Source organism: Chiroxiphia lanceolata, chromosome 21 (genome assembly GCF_009829145.1).
Source record: "Chiroxiphia lanceolata isolate bChiLan1 chromosome 21, bChiLan1.pri, whole genome shotgun sequence".
Lineage (NCBI taxonomy): Eukaryota > Metazoa > Chordata > Aves > Passeriformes > Pipridae > Chiroxiphia > Chiroxiphia lanceolata.
In genome coordinates this window covers 11,057,237-11,072,704 of record NC_045657.1, presented here as the reverse complement: position 1 = coordinate 11,072,704, position 15,468 = coordinate 11,057,237, and the positions used below count along the sequence as shown (strand labels likewise).

The 15,468-nt window shown below is 47.4% G+C and overlaps 1 protein-coding gene across 1 annotated transcript in view; it reads right to left on the bottom strand.

Annotated features, from left to right (window-relative positions):
* The window catches only part of EXD3 (exonuclease 3'-5' domain containing 3), a 301,394-nt gene that overhangs the window by 207,035 nt on the left and 78,891 nt on the right, over positions 1 to 15,468 (bottom strand). The window contains 1 exon segment of the mRNA XM_032708164.1: positions 156 to 220. Within this exon segment, the coding sequence (XP_032564055.1) occupies positions 156 to 220 (65 nt within the window).

Here is a 15,468-nt window from a genome sequence, read left to right as displayed (position 1 = left end):
TGCTCCACATCACACAGAGTACCTTTTCTTTTCACTTGTAGCTGCAAATGCACAGACTCTTCCCCTGTGTGCTGGAATGAAAGAGTAGTGAAGGACTGTGGGTCTGACCTGTGCCTGGACATGCTCTGCATGTCACCGAGGGGGCTCAGCCTTACCTTCCTCAGCTCTTGCTTTGTCCAGAGAAGCTGAAGGGTTTTCAGCAATAGGAGTGGGTCCTGGCCTGGAGGAGGGGGAAGAGAGAGAGAAAAGGAGGGAGAAAAACAAAACAAAACAGATTTATTGGCTCTGTAGAGGCAGCCCAGACACACTGGGGCATTGTTTCACCCGAGAGAAATCAGCTACTCGGTGCACTGTGTTGGAAACCACCAACCTTCCAACTGCCAGTCAGGATTAGAGTGCTAAACTCCTGCACTCCAAACCCCAGCTGACTCACAGCCATCACCCATGCATGGCTTTAACTCAGCACCCCCAACTCCAACACTGCAGAGCTGTGCTGGTGCAGTCACAGCTCAGTCCTGCTGCTGCTCCTCACCCAGTCCACCCCCACCCCCTTTTCACACGAAACAAAACGGTCCTGGAAGAGAGAACACCTTGCACAGGTCAGGAAGGGTGATCAGCACACAGATTTTTAGGGAATGGCTCTGAAGTGTAACCTCATGGCAACCTGGGGGTGGAGGAGGGAGTGGGTGAATTTGGGTGCTGGAGGGGAGAGTCTGTCCTTGACAGGCTGGACTGGACACAGGCTGAGGGATCTGGGCAAAGTGGTGTCTGAGGAAGAGGGAAGATGAAATGCTGCTGTGATTAGTGGCAATGCTAAACAAAGAGGGATCCAATATTTCGAAAGAAGGTTATTTGGAATTTTCCTCTTACTTTTCACCTAGTTATTGTAGAACTTGAAGTCAGTTGTTCTTTTGTGTCTATCATCATTCATCATACTGTTACTCATCATGCCAGTATTTCTGAACCAATTTTTTAGGAATAACTCATTTTAAAAGCAGTAACATGTTTGATATTTGATTCTATTTAATGCACAATCATTTTCTTATGAAACCATGACTCAGAATATTCTGAATGAAAATCGTCTATGGTATGAACAGTTTAAATGTGAAGAATGAATTTAAAAATCTGAATGAGCTCTCCAAAACCACTCCTTCTCGTGTACCTCCTCTTATGTTTTCATACAGCCAAAGAAAATGTTAAACTGAAAAGGAAGCATTCTTTCAATCACCTTTTGTGTTTTACAATTCCTAAAGAGCTCATTTCCAAATGCCAGATTTCATGCTCAGTATCCCATCACACTTCATATTTCAGGTCACAAAAAACTTCCTCAGCTGTGAAACGCTCTACCTCATCCAACTGAACTCTGAGGCACTGCATTTATAAAATATTTGAAGTAGCAAGCTGATTACTGGTTGAGCCAAGAGCATGATAATATTCCCATTATCCACTAACCTCTGGGAAACACCAGACAAATTAAAAATGCCACATTTACAATTCATAAGATAATATTTTCTCTCATCTCTGGTTGTTCTGAAATGTTGAACTCTCCAAACACTGGCAGTTCTCAGCTACTGCTCCTCCTCTGGAAAAAGAAAAGGCTCTTTTTACACCAGAACAGAAGAAAAGCCAGATCCCTACTCCCCACTAAATTAGCAAATTACAGTCAAATTCAACCCATGTGTGTGTGCATATCTGCACACTCTCCTTTTGGCCTAACTCCCAAAGAAATTTATACACACACAGGAAAAAAAACTAGAATGCAATGCAGTGTGTAACCAAATACACTGTAAATCTGAGCTATAATTAATGCAGGGAACAAGCTGGAATGATACAGGAAATGAGAGCAGTTAAGGAGAGCAGTGTTTCACTTCAGATACAGCCAATAATTCAACTTGTTAAAAAGCTTTCTAAACCTCAATCAACAAACCCAGCCCTTTTCTTACTGACTTTTTCCTGCCTTACCTCCCTGCAACTGAAACCCGAACTCACTGGTTTGAGACACACAGACCGATGGAAACGTCTCTCCAGTCAACTTTAACCAGCTCAGTGTGGTGCCAACATGGCCCTGAGCAGGCACAGGTATATGGGGCACCTTCCCCTCCCCAGACCCTGGCACTGAATGCACCCAGAACTCAGTTATTTCCACAGACCCCCACCTGGAGCACTGTCCAGCTCCAAGGTGCTCAGCACAGAAAGGACATGAACCTGTTGGAGCAAGTCCAGAGGAGGCCACAAAGATGCTCCAAGGGCTGGAGCCCCTCTGCTCTGGAGTCAGGCCGGGAGAGCTGGGGGGGTTTCACCTGGAGAAGAGAAGGCTCCAGAGAGACCAGAGAGCCCCTTCCAGGGCTGAAAGGGGCTCCAGAAGAGCTGGAGAGGGACTTGGGACAGGGGATGGAGGGACAGGGCAAGGGGGAATGGCTTCCTAATGCCAGAGGGCAGGGGTTGAACAAGAGAAACTCTGAGAAATCACCTGTTGGTGACGAAACAGGGCTGCTCCTTTCTTTACCTGGTAAGGCTTGTAAGGATCTAAGGATGAAATATAGTCAGAGGCTAAACATAACAAAATAACCCACATGCAGCAGCTCCCAGAGCCAAACATGAATGGGACAGCAAAGCCACATCATGCCGTTGTCTAATCCCACCAGAGAGGAGGGATGCTGCAGTTCATGCTGGATTTTGAGCTACTGCATCCAGTTACTCTCCAGCTGAGACAGAAGATGGAAATGTGAAGGTTCACATAATTTTGTCTCCTGAAAGAAATGAACAATTCATTTGTTCTGTGTCCTGCAGGATCTCTTTGGAGGACTGGCCTCCTCATGGTTCTCCTGGCACCCATAAATAAAAAATTAGTGTCTTTGGCATTGATGAAGACTGCTATATTCCCACTGCAATACCAGACAGGTTCCTGCTCATCCACATCGCAGAAGGAAGCAGCAGTAAACTAATGCCAGGATATCCAAGGAAAAACAACAGGACCTTACAGGGAATTTCATAAGCCTTCCAGACAAATCTGGAGAGCAGACCACTGCTCCAGACACAAGGGAGTGAGGAAGAAATACAAGGGAAGGAGGAATAAAGCAAAGAGACTGAAAACCAAGTGGTCAGAACTGAACCACAAGTGCACTTGGGCTTGGCTCAGGGCAAGAACAAGGCAAGGATGGGGCATGGCCAGAAAAACGCCTTCATATGTCCCACCAAGAACACCCAGAATCGCCACTGCTGAAGAGAAGTTAAATCCTGCAGAGATTCCTACATCGTGAAGAGATATCCAGCTATTAGCAAGGGACATTCAATGAGCAAAATAAACAAAACATGGATGTAAACCAGCAAAAAACCCCAATGTGGCAAGACAGAGAGATGAGCTGTCCCTGCTCCAGCTGTGAGCAGCAGGGCTGGCCGGGTTCACCACTGCAGCAGCCGAGACGTGTCTGAGGCAACTGAGCCCACCCCATTTCTAGACCAAGCTCCAGAGAGAGTGCTCAGTCTGACACTGATCCTTCCCTTCACAGCTCCAAAAAAGGGGGTTGCAGACCATAAAACACCTGGCAAAGCCTCACCAAAACAAGGTTAAAGAATGTTGGTGGAGATCTCAAAAAGACACATCTGTGCCCATTCCATCAAGACACAAATAACTTTGAGTTTTTCCTCTGAGAGTTTCTCCCAATAGCATGTTCCTGTTTTAAACATTTTGACATTAATATATTTCCTCTCAACGTTTTTCATTCTGAAAATAAATGAGCTCTGCCCTGAATCTGGTACCAAAATTGGAGGAGCTGGTAAATCAAATGTCTTCCAGTTCTCAAGATCTGTGGTTACATTTCAAAACCATATAAACCACAAGGCTTATATTTCTGAGTTAGAAAAGTGCCTTTGAGGAAAACCATAAAGTACTTTCTGTTCATTCTCTCCTTTTCCTTTGTGCATCCATCACCCAGACCCTGCTGTGATCACAACAAAAGCGGTGCTCACGGGCTGGTGAGGTAGCACTGGGTTTGCTGGTGAGGTTTGCAGGACATCCTTGCAAAATTCTGCCGCTTTACCACCAGTGCTGCTGAAACAGCCTGGCAAGAGAACCCCATGTTCTGACTGAGGCTCCTCATGTCTCTCACCTGAGGCAAGTGAGGTATCCAACCCCAGAGGAGGAATTTCCCAAGGAAAAAACCTCCTGAGACTTTCTCTTTGTGTCTAAAGCCATTAAATGCCCCCAGATGTTGAGATCTGGAAGAATTACAGTCAGCAAAAGAAAAGATACAGAATGAAAACAAAAGCAACCCCCAAAAATAAGGCTCAAGTGACTAAAATGCAGGATCACAGCCCCCAAACTGTCACACAGCTGAAAGTCATGGACAGGAAAGGTCAAGAACAAAAAGCTAACTACAGAATCACAGAATCATAGAATCTTCTGGGTTGGAAGGGACCCACAAGGATCATCCATCCAACCCCTGGCCCTGCACAGACACCTCAACAATCCCACCCTGTCCCTCAGAGTGTTGTCCAAACCCTCCTGGAGCTCTGGCAGCCTTGGTGCTGTGCCCACTGCCCTGGGGAGCCTGGTCAGTGCCAACCACCCTCTGGGGGAAGAACCTTTCCCTGAGATCCAACCTGACCCTGCCCTGACACAGCCCCAGCTGTTCCGTGGGGTCCTGTCCCTGCTCACAGGGAGCAGAGATCAGAGCTGCCCCTACAATGATTACGTTTTCTTTAGGCAGCCAGATTACACCTCTGCCCTGCAAGTTAGTGGGACTTTAATATATGTTTAATGGAATATCCAACAAATCCAACCCACCCAGTAAACAATCAGTGAATTTTTACTATTACTTATTGCCTTGTATGCCCTCTGCCCCAATAAATCCCTGAGATATGCTCTCTGTGAAAACTCCTGTTCATCTCTGATATATCTGAGATATTTTTCAGAAAGGAAAACAAAAATTTGAGACATTTCTGTGTCCCCCCCCAAGGGCAGCTGGACCGTTTGGACTTAAAAACTCCAACATATCAGTGTACAGGCAATGCACAAGCTGAGAGTTTGGGTGAGCAGAGTCCTTCAGCCAGCTCATGTTCCAGCAGCACGATGGAACACTGTGCCCATTAAATTACAGCTGGGAACCAACAAATACTGTGTTATGTAAGAACCAATCAAAGTCTCTGATCAAAACCTACTCTGCCTCAATTTTGTTCAGAAGTGGCTGCAGCTCACAGGTGTGTGCTGCTTTTGCAGAACAACACGCTGAGAGGGCACAGAAATAATATCACTTTGATAATGCAAAAATGAACGGATGCATTTTCTAGGGACCAAATTTGAATCTTTAAGGACAAGTTGATTTAACTAAAAAGGCACAAAATTCCCCCACAAAAATCCACAGATTGTGACACCTTCCAGGTATTCTCGCTGTGCCTCCTTTTCATGGGCACACATAATATAAATAAACCTTCTAGTGGATTTTAAGCAGTTTTGAGCTTGAGAAAATGATGCTGTATGGAACGTCTCCTAACAACGTGAAATGACATTTAAAAGACACAAAACCAATTCTAAAACATGCAGGTATGTGCTCATGCATTGTAAAAGTATGGGTTGGAATTAAAAAAACATAAAATAAAGAAACAAAAAGAAAGGGCTATGTGAATCTAAAGTAAGTAGGAAGACTTGAGAAAAAACAAGTATAAGTGAATATGTGGGTATTAGCAGAGCATGGCAGTGCCTTTCTCCTTTTGCTTTGTGGGAGGCTTCTTCAGTGATACCAAACATGCCACATATCCATGGATGGATAAAGATGTCCCACACACCAGAATTAATGGTCACCAATCAAAGCAGGTATGACACAGATTATTTCAGAGTTAGGAATATGCTGTCACAGCAGTTCTTGGTCCTGCCACGTCATCCCTCTCTTGTACTGAAGAATCACCTTTAAGAACCCTCTCTTAAGTCTGAGGCTTCCAGCAAACCTGAGACTGCAATGGGGAAATCCCTTTGGAAACAGAAATTACTGCAGTAGAACCCCACACTGCTGCTCCAGACATCCCTGGGAAGCCTGTTCCTGCCGCTGGGCAAATCTTGCTTATTCCTGTATCTTTTGGAGTAACTTCTTGTGTTTCCACCCTGGGTATATCCAGTAAAAGCCTGTATTCACACGTACATAGAACGCTTGGTGTTGGGAGGGACCTTAAAACTCATCTCGTTCTACCCCCCCTGCCATGGGCAGGGACACCTTCCACTGGACCAGGTTGCTCCGAGCCCCATATGCAATTCTCTCCTCTGGTTTCACAAGGAGGAGAGAGCAAAGGGCAATTAGTGCATCGGAAACTGCAAAGGACAGAGGTGGGATGTGGGGTTTTTTGGAAATTTTTTTTGGGACACATTTTTCTCAGTTGGTCAGAACCTGATGGCTGCAATACCCCAGCAGTGGGTTTGTCGGCATTGCTGCTTCATCCCCTTTGACCTCCTTCCCCATTTCTGATGGAGAACATGTGTTCTAAATGACATTTAATGCCACTGCTGAAAGTTGCCTGTATTTCTGCAACAGTGTCAAGGTTCATATTTCCTCCTTCACCCACAATGAAACAAAACCTCTGCCTGCTTTGCACCCTCGTCAGCACAAGGGACAGGGGGGACAGTCAGTGCTCCCTGCAAAACCATGGCACTGAACCCATAGTTATGGCTGAAAGTGGAGGGAAGAGGGAAATAACAATGCATTTCCCCCATAAAGAAATACAAACCAAACAATTTAGCAAGCAGACAAGAGGCAGAGCTCCGAATTACCACAGAATCAAGGTAAGAACTTGGGTGGTGAACTCAGGAACTTGGAGGGTGGTGAGGCCCTGGCACAGGTTGCCCAGTGAAGCTGTGGCTGCCCCTGGATTCCTGGAAGTGTCCAAGGCCAGGTTGGATGGGGCTTGGAGCAACCTGGGCTAGTGGAAGGTGCCCCTGCCCATGGCAGGGGGTGGGACTGGATGGGCTTTAAGATCCCTCCCAACCCAAACCACTCTGGAACACTATTCTAAGAAGATCAGTGCCAAAGCAAGGGCTTTAGCAACCCTTTGGGAAGGGCTGTGTTTCCCTGCATCCCCAGAGCACAGGTTGCTCCAGTGAGGGCTGTGCTGTGGGGCTGGGATGTGCTCAGCATGGGAGAGCAGGTGCCTGCAGATGCTGCTGGGGCAATCCAGGACCCAATGCTCACAGCCCTGTGCCCAAATCAGCACCCAACAGACATGCTTTGAAGGCTGGGAAAGCGAACATGGACCTGGGCAGGCAACGCACCTGAGCAGTGTCCACCTCAGCTTAACAGTCATAGAATCACACACTGGTTTGGGCTGGAAGGGACCTTAAAGCTCATCCCATTTCCATTCCCTGCCATGGGCAGGGACACCTTCCACTAGCCCAGGTTGCTCCAAGCCCCGTCCAGCCTGGCCTTGGACACTTCCAGGGATCCAGGGGCAGCCACAGCTTCTCTGGGTAACCTGGGCCAGGACCTCCCCACCCTCACAGGGAACATTTCTTTCCCAGTATCCCACCTAATGCTGCTCTCTGGCAGTGGGAAGCCATTCCCCCTTGTCCTGTCCCTCCAGGCCTTTGTCCCCAGTCCCTCTCCAGCTCTCTTGGAGCCCCTTTAGGCACTGGAAGGGGCTGTAGGAAGTTCTGATCAGACCTGTCAGTTCACACGCACTGAGGGAGTCGACGGCTCCTGGACACCTTCTCATTCCCAGTTAAATTGTGGCTGCTGTCTTAAGGGAGGTTGATTTTTGTTTTTCAGGGATATCACTCACATTCCAGTAACACCATGATCAGGAAGAATTTCCAAGGCACCTTTCTCCAGCCCCACATGTTACTTTTGAATGTAAACCAGCACTGTCTTGGGGATGGGGAGGATTTTCCTTCACAAGTGTCCAGTCCTATTTCAGATGCACCTGCACCAAGGGGGGGCAAAGGCTCTTCAATACCTTCTCTTGGCAGAATCTGTTTCTTAGGGAAAATAGGTATTTCCAGGAATGATAGAACTTTACTCCAAAGAACACTTTGGTTAAGGAGTAATCACTTGGTGATTCATCCCAATCTCCACTGACTGCAGTGATGAGTCTCCCACTAAGGATAAAAGCTCACAGAGGTATTCCCTGCAGGACAGTGGCTCAAGTAGCAGTGTCTGTAGGGGCAGAGGATCTTCCAGGAGAGCCTGATACATTTCAGTGCTAATTACACCCACCACTGAATCCTCCAGTGCCAAATTTACAGGAGGATCGGATGTCACAAAACTGTTTCATTTCAGAAACAAAGCAGTGCTCTGCTTTAGCAGCATTTCCAGACCTCCAAAACTCCCTCATCATCCCATCAACTTCCATCTCATTCCTTCACTGCCTCGGACAAAAGGCAAATATGCTTTAGAACATCTAACTGTGGGTTTAGCTTAAATCACACAGCAAGGAAATGAAGCAAGAAGACAGGGAGAGTCCTTCTTTAGGTATGTCTGGTTCACTCCAGCCTTGGCTCCATTTCCAGTTTCAGCCGCCGCTTTCTCATCGGCAGAGCTTTGAACTCCACCACACCGAGCCCTTCACATCTCGGAAGGGAAGGAACCACACTAGCTACCACACTCTTAAAGTGCTCACACCACACACCTCCCCTGTAATTTTAACATTAAAGATAGAGCCTTTCGGGAGGTCTGTGAGTTTAGGTTCACCAAAGAAAAGGCATTTATTACTTGTTCCTCCAGCTCTTCATTCACACATTTGGATTCCCCTTCTGCACTAATGCAGCCAGTGGGAGGATCTGCATCAGACAGGAGGGGAAAAATATCCCCTAATGCATTAAGTTCATCACTTGTTATCACCTGACTATGAACATCAGCTAGTTCTCACTCACCAGAAACCTCCTTTAAGATGAATGGTTCCTTATTTCTGCATTTATCAGCTTGCTCTGATAAGTTTCTCCCAGTCCTGAGATGCTCTTTACATGACAGTCATTGACTCCCGCTTGCCAAGAGAGACCTGGACACCCCTGCAGCCTCTCTACAACAGACAAAATTCCCCACAGTTGGAACTGGTACTGAAATAAATGGGCTCACATCACCTAATGCACTGCCATGAGCTGGTCCAGACACCACTGGGAACTGGAGAACTAGTTTTTGTTTTGTTCATAGTCCAGACGGAAAAGTCAGGTCAGCCTGAAGTGATTCCCCCTAGCCCAGGTTCTGTGCCTGGATTGAAAGCAGAGGCAAAGCTTCATTCCAATCCAACTGAGACAGTTGTTTCACTGAGCAGGAAATATTTTGCTTCACTTTAGGGGGAGATCAATATCTAGAAGTTTATCTTCTGAGGGTTTTTTACCATCTTTCAGACAGACCGGATTTAACAGAAACTTCTAATTCAATGATGCACCTCCCATGTAGGACAGCAAGTTACAGTCCAGCAATTCCTCAGCTGAGTCTCTGGTTTGGATGTACTCTATTAAGGAAGCAATTATATATCACAGAATTAGTCCTACCAATTGTACTTTCTTTAATATCCTTGCAAAAGCTTATCACAAAGCATAGAATCTCAGAATGGTTAGAGCTGCAGTCGGCCCTGCAAGCAATGCTTATTTTGTGTTTCTCATTTGGTTCTTCCAGAGAACAGCCAGAATTCCTCAGGTGCCATTAGTGAGCCTATGCTTTCCTGGGATCACTCTGTTAAGCCATACCTTGGTCTATGCTGCTGACCACATTGTTACTGAAAAGTCAGAATTAGGAGCTCAAACAGAAATATGGTGGAGAATGAGCTGCACAGGCAGAACACTGAGAAACTGCTGGAGAGGAGAAAGGGAAATGAAGGACAGTGGGCAGAGCAACAGTGCATTGAAAGCAAGACACGTTTTTCTAGAAAAAGATCCAGCCTTTCTCAATGGCAGCAAAAGTCATTCTGTAACTAAGGGCACGAGAGATCCCTTCCATTCTGAGAAATCTGAGTTATGAAAACATAATAGGAACCCTCAGCATTTGGCTCACGCACGCTCGATTTCTCAGTGAGTCAGAAGTTCACATTCTTCTACTGCAGCCTCCCAACTGAAAACAATCCCCACACTTCAAGCACAAGAATAATACAGCACACATGTGCTTTTTATAAAACAATCCTTACAAATAACCACGGCTTTTGTTTTCATAATGGCTAAAATTCATCATTTCCCCCCCAAAAAACACAGATCAAACAGAATGCACTCTCATTAAAAGAGAAGGCTCGCTTGGCTGAGCACCACAGCCAGTAACATTACCCTCTGATTTTCTTAGTGCTTTTTGTCAATGAAGAGACAGGAGAGCTGCTCCCCAGGCTCTCTGGGGCAGGAAAGGCACAGAGCAACCCCATCCCAGTACTCCAAACAAGGACCTTCCTCCCCCACCTCACATCAGCCCTGAGGACACTCACAATCTTCTCCCACCCAGCACATACCCACAACATCACAGAATCCCAGACTGGTTTGGCTTGGAAAGGAGCTTAAAGATCATCTCATTTCACCCTCCTGCCATGGACAGGGACACCTTCCACTAGACCAGGTTGCTCCAAGCCCTGTCCAACCTGCTCTTGGACACTTCCAGAGATGGAGCAGCCACAGCTTCTCCGGGCAACCTGTGCCAGGGCCCCACCACTCTCACAGCCTTCCCAATATTCCTTCCCAATATCCCATCTAACCCTGCCCTTTGGCAGTGGGAAGCCATTCCCCCTTGTCCTGTCCCTCTATCCCGTGTTCCTCTCCAGCTCTTCTGGAGCCCCTTTAGGCACTGGAAGGGGCCCTCAGGTCTTCCTGGAGCCTTCTCTTCTCCAGGTGAGCACCCCCAGCTCTCCCAGCCTGGCTCCAGAGCAGAGGGGCTCCAGCCCTTGGAGCATCTCCGTGGCCTCCTCTGGACTCCAGAGCAGCTCCACATCCTTCCCGGAGGCAGCTCTGCAGGTGGGATATCTCCTGAGTAGAGCAGGGTAGTAAAATCACCTCCCTCACAGCACCTGGGCACCACACATTGCACAGGAGTAGGGGATGCCCTTCAGAGCTGGTGCCAATTGAAGAGATAAAAATGAAATCCCACCAAAGAGCTCTCCAGCTCTGGGACATCCTCAAAGTGCCTGAGATGACGCAGTCTGGGGGTCACTGCACAACAGTGAAGGAGGCCATCTAACACTGTCACTCTGAACACCATGTGTGTCGTCACCTCAGACAAACAGAGGTCATCTGGGGACACTTTCAATGTGCCCTGGACAGACAAGAAGGACAAGTGCAGCTATTTTTACATAAGTGGTAATTTAAAAATAACACCAAGAAATTGCTTTCTAGGCAGTTAATGAAATCTAACTTCATAAAAGCCTAAAAATGTAAGCATTGTAAACCTTTTGCAAGTAGTTGGCAACACTGTCAAATGGTTTCCTCATCTGTCATGGGCTCTAACCTCAGTGTCAAGGGCTCTTGAGCACCAAGATCTCTGGCACAGGGCTGCTGGCAGCCTGGGCACACATCGGAGGGGAGGACAGCACTGCAGTCCCTCATTCCCTTCCAGTTTCACACCCTCTCCCTCCATCCAGCTGAAGGCCCTGAGCTCCATGATCTCCGTCCTACCCAACCCAGGGCTTGGACTCTTGTGCTCAAAACTGTTTAAATAAAACCCACAGTTTCATCACACAGTATTCCTCTTCCTCCAAAAAATCAGCCAAGCTATTTTTACCTACTTTAGCCACCAGCTCCACGCATTTTTTCAGTGATGAAGAGAATTGGTTTCTGTTCCCATAAACTATCTCAGTGTTGAGGGAAGGGTGAGGAGCAAGTCACCATGTTCCCAGAAGGACGACAATAATCAGTGCCGTGGAATGTATCATTCCTCACATCCCACTGTCTTACCAACCTCCTCAGCCCAGGAACAGGAGGATCTGGCACAGTCAGGGTGCAAGTCTATGTCCTACACTGAGCTAATGGTACTTCCATGGAAACTAAAATTCAGGAGTTTAAAAACAACATCTAAAACATCACTCCAGACAACTAACCATTTCTTCTTTCAAGTTTACCAATCCTGCAAAGGAGAAGAAAGCCAGTATTGTCCAGGATAAAAGGGGGAACTTCTTATTTACATAAGAGACTGAAACTGCCAGGAACAGCAGCAGCCCCAGTGGACTGAAGTGCAGTATGGGAAAGAAGCGTCAGATGCAGAGTACTACCACAAAGCTAAAAGGAGACCTGTTTTTTCCCCTCCAGACACCTCTGGAAATCCCCAAGTTCTCAATCTAACAACCTTTAGCTGTCTCTCCTTAGTAGTTTTACATGAAAAAAACTCAACTGGTAATTCTAAAAAGCTGTAGTACATGTTTTGCAGCTATCCAACTTTCTTTTTAGATCAGTAACAATAGTCTGATTCTTGTTTAAATGACATTTGCACCTTTTCTTATGCCAGTTCCTCACTTCTACATCCACAGATCCTTCCTGAGGCTGTGTCATGTGTCATGGTGCTGATCCCCATCAGTGCAGACAAGGGGCCAGGCCCTGTACAGAGTCAAAAGTACTGCAGCTTCACCCTGCCCAGGGCAGTGGCAAAGTTGCCATCGTTAGAAGTATTCAAAAAATGTGCAGATGTGACACCTGGGGACACGGTGACATGTTTACTCAAGTAAACAAAGTGGAGAAGATCCATCAGTCCAGGCTGAGTCCATCTCTCCACAGGCAGAGGGAAATTGCTACTTTGCTTATGTTGAACAAAGTAATGGTAAAATTCCTATGTTAAAAGAATTCCTTCTTCTTCCAATGGCTAATGACATCTCAGAGTGGAGGTTAAAACTCTGCCTCCAGTAGAATCACAGACTGGTTTGTTGGAAGGGCTCTTAAAGATCATCTCGTTCCAACTCCCCTGCCATGGGCAGGGACACCTTCCACTAGACCAGCACTGATACTCAACATTATCAGAGAAAGCAAGAATCTTCAAATAACATGTTCCTCACCCATATCTCTGCTGCTGCCTTTGGAAATCCTATCCTGAGGTGCCAGGAACTGCTCCCAAATGTGCCTCAAATCCTGAATCTGCTCCCTCTACACACAAAGCTCTCCAGGTCTCTCTTAAGTGGTTGCAAAACAGCCAAATGCTTTTCCCTGAGCCGGTTGGCCCAAACCATTCCCTCCAGCACATGGCACAGGCATCACACATGGGCTCAGGTAAAACCTTGCCCTGTACCTCACAGGGTGCTCCCACTGACCACAGAGCTGCCTTGGAGCTTTTCCAGTTTCTAGCACTAAAAACACAGCCAAACAAAAGATCTCACTGCTGCTTAACATAACAGTAGTGGTGGCTGTTCACTTCCAAAATTTATAGCTGCACTCTCTTACATAAAATAAACCCCCCTATTTTTGAGAGGTCCTGCACATTTAAGTTATAGATGTGGGGAGGTTAGGTGGAAAGGCCAGGATACCTGTCAGCTCAGCACCAGTGTGTTTGGAGCGATTTGGTGGTTTCCATGGCGATGGGGAGGGTAAGGGGCTGCCTGGTTCCCGCTCTGGCTGACGCACATCTCAAACAATCGCTCTCTTCCTGTTCGTATGGCTCAAGAAAAACAGGATGCTGAGAGGTGTTTATCTGAGAGGGCGAGATAAGCAAGCGCACTGCGAGTTCTGAGAGTATAGGAGGTCAGTAGTGAGATGTTATAGATTTTCTGGGTAAAAAAAATCCCACTGCTGCCGTGCTGAATGTGATTAAATTATGCATGGAAAGATCCTTTCCCTTGGAACCTACAGGAAACCCTGAGGAGCTGTTATATGAGCCCTGAATACCAATGGAAAGCCTTTTTAATGTGTGGTACTGAGTTCTATCGCTGAACAAAAACGCAGGAACAGCTCCCTGGGCAGTATCTGCCACTCCCAGAGAACGGGGGCTGGGACGGTCCTGCGGCTGCACAGGGAGGCCAGGCTGCATCATAACATGACCTGTGGCCACAAGCACCAGCTCACAGGCAATTCTCAGGCCTCTCACCCAACCTGAGTAACCCCTGCAGGCACTTTGCAGCATTTTAAATGTCCACCAGTGCCTGAGGGGGAACCTCCCCACTCCTCATCCCAACTCCATCAGTGACAGAACCTGCACTGTGCCCAAATCACAGAGCACAGTGCGGGGCTGCAGTCACTGCTGGTCATTAATTACCTGCCCACTAATCACCATGAGCTGGTACAGCCCAGCAGCACACTGGGGTTCAAAGCTGAAAACCAGGCCCTGTCCAAAAAGCATGACAGTATTGTCCAGGGGTGGTTCTGGAGCAGGGGAAGGTACCTTCACACCTGTAGTGGTTTGGACTTTGTTTTCCCCCAGAGGATAAGAAAAGTGGTAGACCCCAAGGGGTGGAAACCCCTGGAAGTTTTGAATTTCTGTCCAATGAGCGCTCCTGCAAAAAAATGTAAACATATCACAACCAGACTGGAAGAGAAGAGTTGTAGTTTTTTTCTAGGGGGAAGAAGGTGGCCATGTTGTGAGCCACGAGGAAGGGGCTCTGAGCCCCACAGGGGGGCTTTGGCCCCCAGCCCCAGCTGGGGCCTGTGGGGACCTGGAACAGCATAATGCTGGGCTAGGTGCCTGTAGTTATGCCGGGAGATGTTTTTCTCCATGGGCGCAGAGCAGCAGCCAGCACTGACCGGAGAAACGGTGGCAGAGAGCCAAGACAGATAAGAACTGAACCGAAGAAGCAACAAAGACATGCAGCACCAGAGAAGGGACTCCTGGAAGGAGACCTGAGGGAAAGAGAGTCAGCAGCTGAGTTCTACAGAGTTCTTGGGGGTAAGAACTGATACCAGACCCCCCATAACTCCTTTGAGACCTCCTGGAAGGAGGAAGTTGATAGACTCTTACTTGAAAGAGCCTTGAAGTGCAACATGCACTGCAGAGAGGAGCTGAGAAGCTCGGACGTCCTGAGAGCTCAGTCAGGACGGAGTGGGGGAGGTTGGCCTTGAGGGCCCTCCCTTGCTGCAAGCTACAAAGAAGCTCGCAGCCTGAGACAGGGCACAGAGGCCCTGCAAGGAGCTTGAATCTCCTGGAGATACCAGACCGTCACGAAGACCCCCTGTGCTTCGTGATATGACGTGGTGATACGACCTTGTCTGGGGTGACGAAGCCCACGGAAGACCACTCGTTTGGAGAGACGAGTGGCCGAGGGGGATACCCCCTCGTGTGTGCTGGCAGAGATCCAGCTATCAGCTGCTACAAGAAACAGAAGAGAGAGAGAGAGCCTGCTGCCTTAGAAGATGCTGCTGCTTAGTGACTGCTACTCTGAAGAAGCTGCTGCCCTGAGAGACTGGAAGGGATCTGTCCTTCTTTCCCTCCTGGACTTTTATTTGGAGGGGAGAAGAGATCTGATCCATTGTAAATACTTATGTCATGGTAGAGATAGTTGTAGTCGTGTGTATAATGTATTGTAGTATTTATTTGTATAGTCATTGTAATATATTCCCTTTCCCCATTCTGAGTCTGGTTGTGTTTTGTCTGGAAAAACCCATCTCAC